The sequence below is a fragment of the Lycorma delicatula genome, chromosome 1 (assembly GCF_047948215.1).
Source record: "Lycorma delicatula isolate Av1 chromosome 1, ASM4794821v1, whole genome shotgun sequence".
NCBI classification, from domain to species: Eukaryota; Metazoa; Arthropoda; class Insecta; order Hemiptera; family Fulgoridae; genus Lycorma; species Lycorma delicatula.
The window spans coordinates 152,001,032-152,015,549 of NC_134455.1; the positions used below are offsets into that span (position 1 = coordinate 152,001,032).

A 14,518-nucleotide genomic window follows, 5' to 3' on the forward strand; every position below is an offset into this window, starting at 1 on the left:
CCTGAGAAGAATAAAAAGGAGTTTAAACTGATTTTATAAAAATATTACATCTTGTTCCAATTTTAATGAAAAACTGGAATTTAAGAATTTGCTTAATACCACTCCTAAGAGAAGTAAATGGGTTTAAAGGTGTACTCCCTATATATCGTCTTATCTGTTACAACAGAATTTTTTAATTTAGTCCAAATTATACTTTGAAAATATATCTCCAAGTTCACGCTTTAAACAATTTTTAAAGAGTAAAGGTGGGTTTCATGGTTCTCACTTTGTGATTCAATTATGATAGTAACTAGAATTGTGACAAAGTAACTGCAGCAGTTTCAGAAAAAAGTGAGCTTCCTCCCCTGTTAACCAGCCTAAAATGGTTGTTTTTTAGTCCATAACCATGAGGGCAAATGGTTGCTATGTAATCAATATGTTTATTAATTTTAATATTGGAAAATCATTCAATTTATTAAGATATTGAGACCCCAGAAATAACAAACCAAACTATAATTTGTAACCACATAGTCAGATTCCAGATTTATGAAGATTGTAAAAATTTTAAGTCAGCATTCAGGTCTGTAGATAGCTGTAGGATGTCTTTTGTCATGGAGTATTTAAAATATGGTTGAGTATCTCCTGACAACCTGCAATGGAATTGTGAATATTCAAAATTCCAGAAAGTTTTAAGTAATCAAAAATTAATTTTTCATTAGTAGACATAAAAGTAAAACATAAAAACATGCATAAAGGAATGTAAAAATGTAAACAAAGTACTCATTTGCAGAAAGCACAGAGAATATAAGTATAATAAATAATATGGTGGAACAAAATATATTGAACTGTAATAAAATTATCATGTAATGTACAGGTAAAGTTAACTTGGAAATATCATATATTTCCAAGTTAACTCAACAGCCATAAAGTACACTATGTGGCAGAATGAAGCCACGTAGTAAAGTGGGGGATTCAACCACTTTCTGTTAGGTTCGTGAACTTATTAGGTTCAGTTATCTAGGATCAAACCTATTGAAATATGCAACATATACTGGCTTATGGAAGTTTAGAGCACTCTAATACAATTATTTTACACAAAGGGAGATCATCATTAACCACAAGCTCTTGATCACTAGAGCTTAACTTCAGGCTGAATCTTTGAATCTAATGTCAATATGATCAGTTTAATGGCAATTTTTTTAATTATTGGCAATTTAAAAAATGTGTAGTCATACATGTCTACACTTATGATAGACATGTATAAATGCTTAAAATTCATATAACAATAAATAAGCATAAAGATTTAGAAAAGTAACTACTTATATTCAAAACAGTATGGTTTTATCTCAGAATATAAAATATGCCAGGTTTTTTGGAGAATGTTATCACAAAATTATTACAAATTTATTTTTAAAAAGCTTTCCTTTCATAATGATAAATACTGCCAAATTATTCATTTAACTTAATTTCACTTGGTTATTACTAACGTTTTAATTCATAATTTTTTCTTACTCAAAATTTGGTAAATCCATTATAATTAAGTTATACACAATACTCTATTTTTTTTTCATATACACAAACATAAGTATAACAGTATAAGTATATAACAGTCTAGCCAGTATATTAGAAAAAATTAAATGCTTTAATTTTAAGTAGATTTAATTGTTCTTGTTATAAATTGATTTAAACCAAACTGCTTCACATTTTTTCTATCACTGTTACATATAAAAAGAAAACTATTCTTCTTTCTGAAAAATGTTAACTTTAGTTGTAACTTCAATTCTGAATAACAGTATGAAAACAAAATACATATGGCAGAATACATACAAGATACATGTACCACGAATAGAAACTTAATAATATCTGTGATTGACTGAAAAATTATATTTAGTAATTATTTTTGAGTTAGGTGTCACTGTTCTTAATTTGAAGTTAATATAAAAATTCATTTAAACGATTCACTCATTTATTGTTTCTTCTAATCTTTATATTGCAACTTTAATTTCTGAACCCTCACAGATGGTCTACTAAGAACGTAAATATTTTTCTCAACGATATGATACCTATAATACAGAAATTAAAAAAAAGCTACACAAAATGGACGTGTTTCAGAATTTACCACAGATCCTTTTGTGGAGGTTTTTAAGCTTCAATCCGAATATGATCAACGCGTAGTTAAATAAGTAGGAAAATTCCCGCTTTCGCTTACCACGGAACACCTTCGTTGGTTATAATTATACTACACAGCTGTTGACCGTGTTAAACAGCTGATACTTGTACTGTGACAGTGTCCAACAAACAGGTATAAGGTAGGTTCTTCGTTGGATGGATATTTTATCCAAAATTTCTAAACATGTCTTCGTTAATTTTAGGGATACGTTTATCTTTATATGATTTTCAGCGTGTTAAGTTAGAAAACGTAGATTTTGAGACAAAAATTGAACAGTTTAAAATTGAGGTTTCAAAGAAAGCTAATTTGCCCAAAGAAAGCCTTGGTATGTATTGGTTATTGTTTGTTAGTATATTTTAATTTCTTAAGTTATGATTTTGCGTATACAGATATTTCAGTATATCGTTAAGTTATTCCCCTGTTAATGTGTATTGCCCGATAACATGTTATTCTGGATATCTTTGTGGTAAAAGAAACACCCTATCATTGAAAATTGTTAATTCATTGTTATTGTCATACTGCTATATTAAATGTACATCGCTTTATTCTCTAAGGCGGTGAAATTATCATAATAGTACTGTGGTTCTAACTAATGTAACTTATATCGATTTAATTATAATTTATCATTGCCATCAATAAATGGAAAAAGCTTAAAAATCCAATCAAAATATTAATGAATTAATTGTTCATTGATTTTTGGTCTATGGTGCATGTATACATTTTGTTTAATTTGTTTTTATAGGTAAACATATTTATTTATGTATTCTATACTGGTCATTCCCTAATAAAGACTTTTTTTATGATCAAAAACCCCAGATCTTTGCTGGGAATCATACCCACAATCTATTGATTGGGAATTCAGCCTGCTGATTACTGTGACTGGATTGCCATAATATAAATTAACTGTTACTGACTACCCACTCCATGTGAAACAAGCCTTTTTTTATTTTAAAAAAATTTAAGAAATATGTGTGTTATTAATAGTATTATTTTTATATTCTGCTTGATTGATTTAAATCATTAGTTACAATCAAATTTTATATTAGTTTTTTATTAACTATCTAAATATTAAATATTAATATTATATTAATATTCAAAATTAATTCTAATCTCATTACTTTGTTCGATTTCTCAGAAATACAAACATAAAATAAAAGATTGCTTGATTATTAAAATTTATGGTATATGAATATACAGTTTGATTAGAAGTAACAGTGTCAGTTTTTAGTCCAGTTGTCACATTCAGGGACTGTCAGCTTAAAGCTGCAAACACTTGAAAGATTTACAGGTCTTGCACTTGAGCCTTAAAATCCACTTTGTTTTGGAAAAAAAATCTATCCAGAAATTTTGGGATTGGTTACTACTTCATCACCCAGAATTTCTTCTTCTGACCACAGTATGAAACTGAAATTTGTAGTCTACATTTTTGCTAGGGAGCTATCACTTTTGTATACAATTCCTTGGCAAAAGTTCTTCGTCATTTGCTTTTTTAAATTGTGGACATAATTGGTGTAGGAATTTATAACTGTCATTAATCATTTCATAAAAATAATTTAGAGGCAGTCTTCTTGTCTTATAAGAACAGAACCTGAAAAAAAACCTGTAGTTATTGGAGTATGAAATAGGTAAATAAATTGTTGAATTATTCAGTAATGACTCATCCACTTTAACTTTTTTCAATCTATTAAGTAAGCTTACTTTTATTAAGTATATGTATTACCCATTGTGTTATACTTTGATGTGTGACGTTCATAGATAGGGTGAATCATTCTTGAAGAAAACTGTGAATCAGAAGAAAAGAAGGATTAGTGTCTTTCCATAGCATTACATTGAGCATGTATTTAGTTTTTACAGCGTACAACTTAATAATTTTAGTGGATTTATGCCTCCAAAATCCTTACTGCTGTTAGATATTGTAGGTTCCTTGTCTTTTGAATCAATGTCTTTTAACCTCCAAGTAATAGATTAACATATTATTAAATAATGTAACATTTATTATCAGTTGCATAAAGATTCTCGGTTTCAGTTTTCAGTTTCACTGACAAGATCTTCAACTGGAAATAAATCTCCTGAAGGATTGTCTTCTGGTACAGAAAAACGTTTAGCTATTTCATCACTTTTACTGACAACATTTTCCATTGTAATATATTTAAAGAAACTTGATTCTGATACTAATAGTTTTTTATTCTCAAAGATAAATAAACAAATAATGGGAAGCTATTAGTACAGAACTAAGCTATTAGTACAAATTATATGCATGAACTAAACAGTAATGAGATAATTTAAAAAAAAGTTATAAATCTTTGTCTCTTTGACAACAAAGCTATGAAAAAATATGCTCTAGTACAGAATTAACAGGTCACTGAACTAAGAGAATTGCCAGGTGGAGAGTTCACTTATAAAATTTTATGAGTTAAAATTCAAGTATGTGGATAGGCAAATGTTTATGATTATAAGATTAAATATAACAAATTTATTAAACAAAGAAGGATATTATACAAAGAGTAATTAGAAATCAATGTGTATAAAGTTTAGTAAAAAAAAGATAACTGCATCAAGAATGCATTAAACCAAGATTGTAAGCAACCCTCGTCCTTGTAGATTTTTATCATAATATATTCTACTTATTGTATTATATTACTAATATGAAATGATTCTGAATATATATACTGGGTGAGGTAAAATTCAATCTTTTCATCTTTATTGAGTACCATTTCTTATAACTATGTTACTCTTCATCAGAATTTGATATTGTCACATAAGATCATTTATTGAAGTGTTCTCTTTAAATTCATGCATGAAATTTGTAAAAATCAGTGGGAAATGTTTACATTATATCACATATCTTATACATATACATGTTTGTTTATTTACAAGGCGGTGGTTATTAAATAACAAGGCAGAGCAGATTGTGAGTCATGTACTCACTGCAGCAAAATGCGCTTGCACCTTGATTGAATTGAAGCTTTTGAAAGCAGTTGATTCAAGCATTGTTTTCTTTCATTCATAGTTAGTGCTTAGTTACGAAACATGTTGAAGTTGTTTTGCCAGAATAATGAAGACATTATTCTGGCATACTTGAGCAAGTTTTTCTGGATATTATTTACATTCCTCTATAAATCCATTGTCAATTTTGACATTTTTTTGGATAAAAATCTGCAAGAAAAGCATATATTTAACTGAATTCATCTGAATTTATGGAATTGTTTATTTTTTAATCTGCACCTTGCAAAAGTTGAAAGCATTAAAATGAATATTTTAATAAAATATTTAATTCTAAAATATGTTTTATATTTAAGGGAATAAAGTACCAGCTGAGGGGTTAGTTTTAGGAAAAATATTTTATTGCAAGTTATTAGATAAGTTCATTTACTTACATAAATTTTTTTTTTTTAGAATTGGTTTATTGTGGTAATATACTGGATGATGAAGCAAGTCTCAGTTCAAGTGGACTTAAACCTGGAGTTATGGTGCATGTATTAAAGAAGAAAGCAAAAGGTAAGTAATCATGTTGTTTTTATCTGTTACATTGTAAATAATGATTATAATTACATGTATTAAATAAATAATCCAAACCTCATAGTAGCTCCTTAATTAATTTTAATAGAACTGCAGAAGCTGATTTTAGTAGGAGTCTAAAATTAAAGCTCCTCTATGTGTCTACGTACATTATTATAAAGACACAGTAGGGCCTACATATATCAGGAAAAGAAGAACCCATTTTCATCCAGTCATCCTCCATCAATTTTGTTAAATGAAAGTTATTAAAGTTTAAATTAAGATGATAGCGCTTTTATCTAGTTATCAGGTTTCATTCATACACTAATTGCATGTGACGAACGACAAAAGAGACAGCCATGATTGTTTAAACAGAAAAACATTCATTTGTATAACTCTCCGTATGCTGGAAGTAAACTTGATGAGCATACCTCTCCGTATGCTCATCAAGTTTACTTCCTTATCTTAATTGGTCTGTTTGTGATGACTTTCACAGCAGTGATCACAGCCAATTATTATTTCTTTTGATGTCGACCATGAGGTGAGAACAAGGCCACAGAGATGGATTGTTGAAAAGGCGGATTGGAACGGTTACCATAAAGCCTTCCCGTCACAGTATGTCTGTGGCACGGGCATCCTTGATCAACTTTCCTCTTTTACGTCCATGATTGTTGAGATGCTAACAGACATATCCTACAAACACTAGGAAACCCTACACGTCCTTCTGTTCCTTGGTGGAATGATGATTGCCAGAACGCTATTAGCAAGCGACAGCAAGCATTGCATAAATTTAACTGCAGGCCTACAGATGAACATATGAATTTTTATTGTCAGGCCAGAGCGATATATCGTCGGGTATTCTTGGACACTAGGAGGAGGTCGTGGAGGAAATAACATAGACACCATCTCACGCACTACTCCCATGACTACTGTGTGGAAAAAGATCTGTGCTATTTTTGGGTCACCCAAACAATCCATTTTCGGGCTTCTTCTTGAAAGAGAACTCCTTTCATCATCTTCTACAGTGGCAACTATATCAGCAAATACTTTTCCACTCGGTGTCTCTCACTTCATCATATGGTAACAAATTTCAGATGTACAAGATACAGATAGAAAGATTACTGTTGAAAATTGGGGCTTCGATTGGTGAATTAAATGCTCCATTCGCATTTAAGGAGTTATTAAGCACACTTGCAAACTCACGTGACACTCCCCATGGACCTGACAATGTACATCTCTGTATGCTGTTGCACCTTCCTCATACAGCATTACAACATCTATTGACCGTTTATAATGATATATTCTCTGCGCAAGTCTTCCCACCTGTCTGGTCGGAGGCCATTGTCATACCAGTAATTAAGCCTGGTAACATCAAATTGAGACCCTCAAGCTACTGCCCAATCTCCTTGACAAACGTCCTATGCAAGGTAATGGAGAGGATGGTGAACCACAGACTTACGTGGTACTTGGAGACCACATTGCCTTTTATCTCCAGAAAAATATGGTTTGGTTGCCATGTGGTTGTAGTGTCCTCACTTATGCTGACGATGCACTGCTACTGATTGAAGGTGATTTGCGTAACGAAGTATAGTTTTGAGCTGCTCATGCTTGTGAGACACTCCGACTGTGGAGTCTCCAACATGAGATAATTTTCAGCCCTGAGAAAACCACAATGATGTTGATTAAGGGCCGATTGGCTGCTTCCTGAAGAATCCGGGTTCAGATGGCTGGTCTCCCCATTTGGTACTTTACGGTTCAGAAATACCTGGGTGTTATCCTTTATGAGAATTTTTGGTTTAAGGAATATCTATAGTATATGGCAAAAAGGGCCATGGGAGGCAATCTGTGATATAGCTGGAGTCAAGCCAATAGATATCTTGGCTAATGAGTGTAAGGAACACTATATTCCAAGGTAAATAACCTATTGACATCAGAACGAAAGGAGGAAATTGAGGACCAGGGCCTTGCATCTTGGCAGGTCAGGTGGGACGAATCCCCCACAGGTCGCTACACGCATGGTACATTTCCTATAGTGTTTGATGTAGGTGCGATTAATGGGTTTCCCCCAATCGGTATATCTTGGTGGTTTCTCAACAGTCATGGTGCCTTTCGGACGAGTTTGGCTAGGTTTCATTTGGTGGATTCGAACCAATGCCCGGATTGTAGGACTGATAACACAGTGGACCATGTCCTCTACATCTATCCCTGATACGAGGTCAAATATTCACGAGTTGTTAGGGAACTTGAGAATATACATTCTTTTCTAGATCTCCATATTAACTGGATGATCCGTGAAAAGTGGTCTATAGTGGCTGGTTTTCTTCCCGCCCTTGTAGTGTGTAGGTCTGCGGAGGGAGTTTAATCAGGATATTTGATCGTGTTAGGAACCTGGGTGGCTAGGGTTCCGGTCTAGGCATTGGACTGGTGGGAGATAGGTGCATTGGCATCTTCCCACAGTTATATTAGTGTTGTTTGTGATTCAATTTGGGGCTCCCGCTGGTGGGGGTGGCTGCGCTGCTAGGGTATGGTAGCCCGTGCAACCGGGGGCGTGGCTTCATTCTGCCAGTGATGGTCCTGGTTGTGATTTGGTAATGCCACACGAGATTCCATGATCGGACAGGTGGTGGTGCAGTGGCTTTTGTCCCCATCTCCTGCAAGGACCGGAATGAGATTATGTTCCTGTGTTAGGTGACCTAAATTGGTTGACTTATTTGGTTGTATGTCTATGTTCTATGTTGCGTAAAACGTAATTTTGATTGGTATGAGTGTAGCACTGATTTAGCTTTCAACTCGTTGGTTCTCTGAGGCATTCACAGGCAAAAATGACTAGGCGCAAATTTTGCGCTTCTGCAGTTTCGGTCAGTTAGTTTGAGGGAATCATGTTAGGTTGGATGTGAAGATGTCTGTTTGAGGCCTATGTGAAGGCAAAATTTGATTTGTATTTTACTGATGCAAATGTCTGCCGAGGCATTTACGTTGGTAGCATCCCAACCGAGGCCTGGCTAATAACTGCTTGATGTAAACTTAGAGGATCTAAAGACTTCCAGTAAAGCCCCTCAAGGCTCGGAACGGAGGAGGTGGTGTGGTGACCAGTAATGTCACAAGGTGGGTGTCTTTACCCTACGGGGTTGGGATGTGGTCATTGTCAGATTGTCAAGAACAGAAGAGAAAATACAGAAAGGGGCAATTCTGCATTATCTTTAATTGACGAGTGGATGCAAACACATTGAAACTGGCGGTTAACAAATGTGAGTTCATAACCCTAACTGGGAAATGCAAGGTGAGGCCGGTAGAACTGAGAATCGGTAACCAGTTGTTGCATTGGAAGGATAAGGTCAGATACCTTGACATAATAATAGATAGAGCATGCAGATTTGGTAAACACGTCACAGAAGTCTGTAATAAGACGGACAGGTCAGTGAACGCCTTAAATAGACTATGTCTTCATAGGCTGCTTCTGTCTTGGCCAAACGAAGAATAATCATGTTGGTCGTAGCCTTAGTTCTTATATATGTGGCGCTGGCCTGGGGCAGGACAATTAACATCCAGTGAAGTTAATTGAGGGTGGACCCTCCAAAGACAGCTTTGGAAGGTTCACCAGAGATAAGGGTTATAGGACACTTTCATATGATTCCACGTGTGTTCTTTCTGGTGTTTTCCCGGTGGACTTGCTCTTCTCAGAGAGAATGGAGCAGTCTGTGACAGTGAGTAAGGCGGATGCTAGAATGTCTGTTATTCGACGATGGAGTGAGAGCTGGAGGACTACTGTTAAAGCAAGCTGGACCAAAAGACTTATCCTTGACCTGGTGACCAAGCCCCTCAGGCTTGGAACGGAGGAGGTGGTCTGGCGACTGGTAACTTCACAAGGTGGTTGTCTTCCCACTACTGGGTTGGGATGACCTGGTGAAATGGCATGCTAGGGAACATGGTGGATTAAATTACCATCTGACGCAGGTTATGTCTGGACATGGCAAATTCAAGGGGTACCTGTAGAGAATATGGAGAAGGGAATTGCCAACGTGCATGTACTGACACAAGCCAGATTCAGTGGAGCACACCGAGTTTCATTGCCAGAAATGGCAAAACTCTCGGGTCAGGGCGTGAGTCACTGACCTAACATCAGAAGAACTAGTAGATTATATGCTGGCTTCAACAGCAAACTGGAGAGCCATTGACGGTTTGGCGAGGATGATTTTGAGAGAAAAAGATGACAAAGGACATCGAAGGGGGTTTTAGGTTAGGTCAGGGCAGATAGCCCTGGCCGGGAGGGCCGACATACTGAGGTGTGTCGACTTCGATAATCAGCTCCTGGGGTCTGAAAGCTGAGGAATCAAAAGATAGAGTGCTGACTGCTGGGTGGAGCCCAGGAACAACATAATCGTTCCCAGTTCCCCCCCTCCTAATAGTTAGAGGCAGGTGAGAAAAAAATGTACAGACCGAGTCCCAGTTCTTGGGGGGGGGGGGGGGGGCACGAACAACATAGTTGAGCCCTAGTTAAATCCTCCCTGATGATTTGAGGCAGGCGTTGATTACAAAAGATCCAACCAGCAAGCGAAACTGGAGGCTCGTTTGAGTTTGAAGGATACTCCCCTAAGCAAAGCTTTTACTTTAGTGTACGCCTGACCCAGGGAAGTAAGGGAAAATAAAACCATTCCTTTACCGGTTTTCTCTAAATCGATTTTTGTATTATACACCTGGGATGTGAGCTGGCTACATGACTTTTACTCAGAATGATATACATCTGGTACCATCCAGTCCAACCAAATGGCATTATACTGTTTAACGCATAAACATGTGGTACCTGCACCAGATTACTTCAGCAGTACAAGCAGTATAGAGATATTGTTTGAAACGGGGTTCACCTATAGGTCCAGTTATATACACTCCCATTTCAAAGTTGCATCAAAGATGAAGAAATGAATTGTAGACTGCTTCAGCATTTGACATGGGATTTTTTTAATTTTTCTTGTACAATGGAAATAGAAAATTACTCATAAGATTTTTTTTTTTTTTTTTTTTTTAGTACTACAGTTACATAAATTAACTGACAAGCTGATTGTTTGTCAATTATTATAAGACATAATAATGAATTGTATGACTTTATGAACACCTACATTAATTATCATCTGCTCTATATAGAATGATCAGTTTTTTAACTTTATAAAATTAATTGACCATTTATGGTATAATATGATTACCATTTTTTTTTCTTTTTTAGAAGCACCCAGGCCAGCACAAAGTATGTCAGAAGCTGATATTCAGGCACTTGTGGTCGCATTTCGTGCATTAACTTTAAATCCAACTTACAGGAATGCATTACAGGTAATTAAGCCATTAGAGTTTAAAGAATAGTTTAAAAAATACAATACGTTATTAAACTAGCTTCTTGATTTTATATTTCATTGTTTAATATTGTTAATTTTATTTTATTTTCTAGCTGTTCTCCCATTTCATTCTTTTCTGCAATAATCCTTTTGAAGTTAAAAACTTCAGATTTAAGATTTTAGATTTTTTTTTTAAATTGTAAGATTTTTAACTTTTAATGATGTATCATTAAATGTTAATAGAAATTTAATGACACATTAGACTGGGATTGAACATATTCTATTATATTATGATACTAGCCTACAAAAGACGCACCTGAAGTTCGAACTCTTACAACAGTGATAAATAATTGCTATAAAAACAATATATAATCCTTATGTGATAAATTATTTTATTAAGAACTTGTTAACACTTTATGTATATTTGCAGAATTGCAGAAAACATGGGAAGGCTATGTTTTTTATCTTAACTCTGTAACTTTAAAAAAATAATTCTGTAAATCATTTAGTTAACATATGTTAAATTATACAACTTACCTACCCATATCAAACATATGTCGTTTCAGTAATTAATTTTAATTATGACTGTTTCATAAAAAAGAGTAAAATTAACAAAACCAGACAAAACTTAACAATAAAACTTATAAAAACTTAACAATTTCAATTGTACTGGCATAGCCTTCTCATATTCTTAGTGTTCAGTGATAAAAATTTCTTCTTCTATATACTCACTGTTATTAATATTTTATTTTATGGATATATTACATAAGATAATGTGATGATTTCAAAATATATATGCACATTTCAGCAGTACCTTCCACTTTTCCAATAATGGTGCCCACTATAATTTTTTTTAATAGCAAACCCATATGTTTATGACTTTTTGGTATAGAAGTTATTATTTAAGATGTTTTTATTTTACACAGTTTTTTTAAACCTAAATTTAAAGTGCTAAAATCAGTTTAAAAGATAAAGTTATCTGCTCTCAAAAAAAATAGGAAAGTTGCCTCATATAAAGTTTTTTATAGGTTTATAGTTTCAAAGATACAGATACAGAAGATCAGTGGCCTTCTTGAAATGACCACCTTGGTCAGTTCCGGTAACCAAGGTGACCCCAGTCAATCAAGGTGTCTATTTCTTTCTATAAGTGTAAACAAACTTGTTATTTTGTTACTGCCATCATTACCAGCTGTTTGTAATTAATTATGTTAATATGCATTATTAAAATTAGTATTTCTGTATATATATCAAACGACACACATCACACTCACAATAACACTTATACTTATAAAAGTTAATAATGAATTTACTCAAAATATGGCTACTTGTATATTTAATTGATGTCCGTGAATTAGTGCTATGGTGAAAAATAATGTAAAGAAATTCTGTTATGTGAATCTACACACCTTATATATGCAATTACTAATGAATGTAACAGTATTATTTTATATATAATGATAGTAGTTATAGTAAAACATTATTTGTATAGAATGAAGAATATTTAATATTTATATTTAATGGATTCCTTATTCATAAAAAGCAGAAAAAAACTATTTTTTTTTATCTATACAAAATCAGTAAAATCTGAAGTTATTTGTGATTGGTTAGTTATGCATCCATATTTTATTATCAATAATAATAGAATGAAAATAGTCACTTACTGCTTGTTTTTATAATATTTAACATTAGCATCCTCACCGTGTGCATCAGGTGTAAAAATTACAATAAATTTAAAAATATAAAAAGAAGAATATTCTCTTTTTGGGTTAGGTTGTAAATTGATAATGGAGGGAAATTTTAGTTGATAATACATAAATACTGCTATCTATTGGATGAATTTTAAATTATAGAATTCTACTATTTGCCGAATTCATTTCATCATATTCAAATTTTATTTGTTCTTTTATAATATTAATATTATTGTTTTCTGATTATGTTTTAATCTATTGTTATAGAAATAAATTTATTTATTAAGTATTAAAAATAAATAACAATAAATTAAAAACACAATCTCTTGAAAAAATATATAAAATAAAAATATTTTTCTTTGATAAATGTGCTGTAAAAATATTTAATTTTACATTGAGATAACATATCACGCACTCTCAAAGAAAGGACTAACTGTTTTTTTTAAAATTTCATGCTCTTAAAAGAAAATGTATTCTTTGGTTTTACCTTTCTACTAGCTCTTCTCACCTTTAACTCCTCAACATAATAGTTGTTACTGGTCCGGTCACTATCTATGTCCAGATACAGCATGGTTTATATTAAGTGCTTTCTCCTGTTAGTAATAATATTGCCAAACTCATTTTTTACTTACATATTAGGGCTTATCCTCATCTATTTCATGTCTTTGATCTTTTGGAAAAATGAATTCATTACATACATTCCAACCTGTTACTTTCACTAAATTCTATTTATCTCTCATTCTGCATCTCAAACCAAATTTTCTGATTTCTTTCTTTTTTACCTCTCCCAATCTTTGCATTGAAATCCCCTCTAATGATTGCTACATGATAAGACATTCTTTATTTGCCTTCTGTAAAATTACTGTAGAACTCCGCCAGTTCTTCATCTTCTGCTGCAAAGGTTAGTCCATACATCTGGATTATTTTCATTCTAGTTTGACATTATTATGCTTATCCCTAGTTATTACACTCAAAAAAATAATGGAATACTCCTTAACTCTACTATTCCAAGAACAGCACAAGCATTTATTGGAAACCTCACATTTGCCTGTTTTTATTTATTTTATATCATTTTATTGCAGAAACTGAAAGTTTATATGAAAATTTAATTGTTAAAACAAGAAATTTCTGAACTAACTAGTAGATTTATATTTCCAGGGGTAGATTATTAATAGAACAGAGCTACAAAGAGTCAATGTTGTTTTGTTAATTTTTTTTTTACACAAATGTTTATTTCATGTAAAGGATAATTATGAATAAATGTTTAAAACATGTTGAATTATTTTTGCTGATTTTTATTGAAAAGCTAAACAAAAATCAACTTAATTTAAATAACATAATTCTATGTAGTGAATATAATAGACATTTTATTTTAACATATCAAAAAAAAAAAATTATGTAAATTATAATAAATTAAAATTTTTTTTTTTCTGTCTTCAGTCATTTGACTGGTTTGATGCAGCTCTCCAAGATTCCCTATCTAGTGCTAGTCGTTTCATTTCAGTATACCCCCTACATCCTACATCCCTAACAATTTGTCTTACATATTACAAACGTGGCCTGCCTGTACAATTTTTCCCATCTACCTCTCTCCAATATAAAAGCGACTATTCCAGGATGCCTTAAATTGTAGCCTATAATTCTGTCTCTTCTTTCAGCTATATTTTTCCAAATGCTTCTTTCTTCATCTATTTGCCGCAATACCTCTTCATTTGTCACTTTATCCACCCATCTGATTTTTAACATTCTCCTATAGCACCACATTTCAAAAGCTTCTAATCTTTTCTTCTCAGATACTCCGATTGTCCAAGCTTCACTTCCATATGAAGCGACACTGCAAACATATACTTTCAAAAAAT

At 32.9% G+C, this 14,518-nt stretch overlaps 1 protein-coding gene across 1 annotated transcript in view; it reads left to right on the top strand.

Annotated features, from left to right (window-relative positions):
- The first annotated feature begins 2,233 nt into the window (after positions 1-2,233).
- Positions 2,234-14,518, top strand: part of LOC142324273 (ubiquitin-like protein 7) — a 40,389-nt gene continuing 28,104 nt past the window's right edge. The window contains exons 1-3 of the mRNA XM_075365167.1: positions 2,234-2,474; positions 5,546-5,647; positions 10,866-10,969. Coding sequence (XP_075221282.1) covers positions 2,333-2,474; positions 5,546-5,647; positions 10,866-10,969 — 348 coding nt within the window. The 5' untranslated portion in view covers positions 2,234-2,332. The remainder of the gene's footprint in view (positions 2,475-5,545; positions 5,648-10,865; positions 10,970-14,518) is intronic.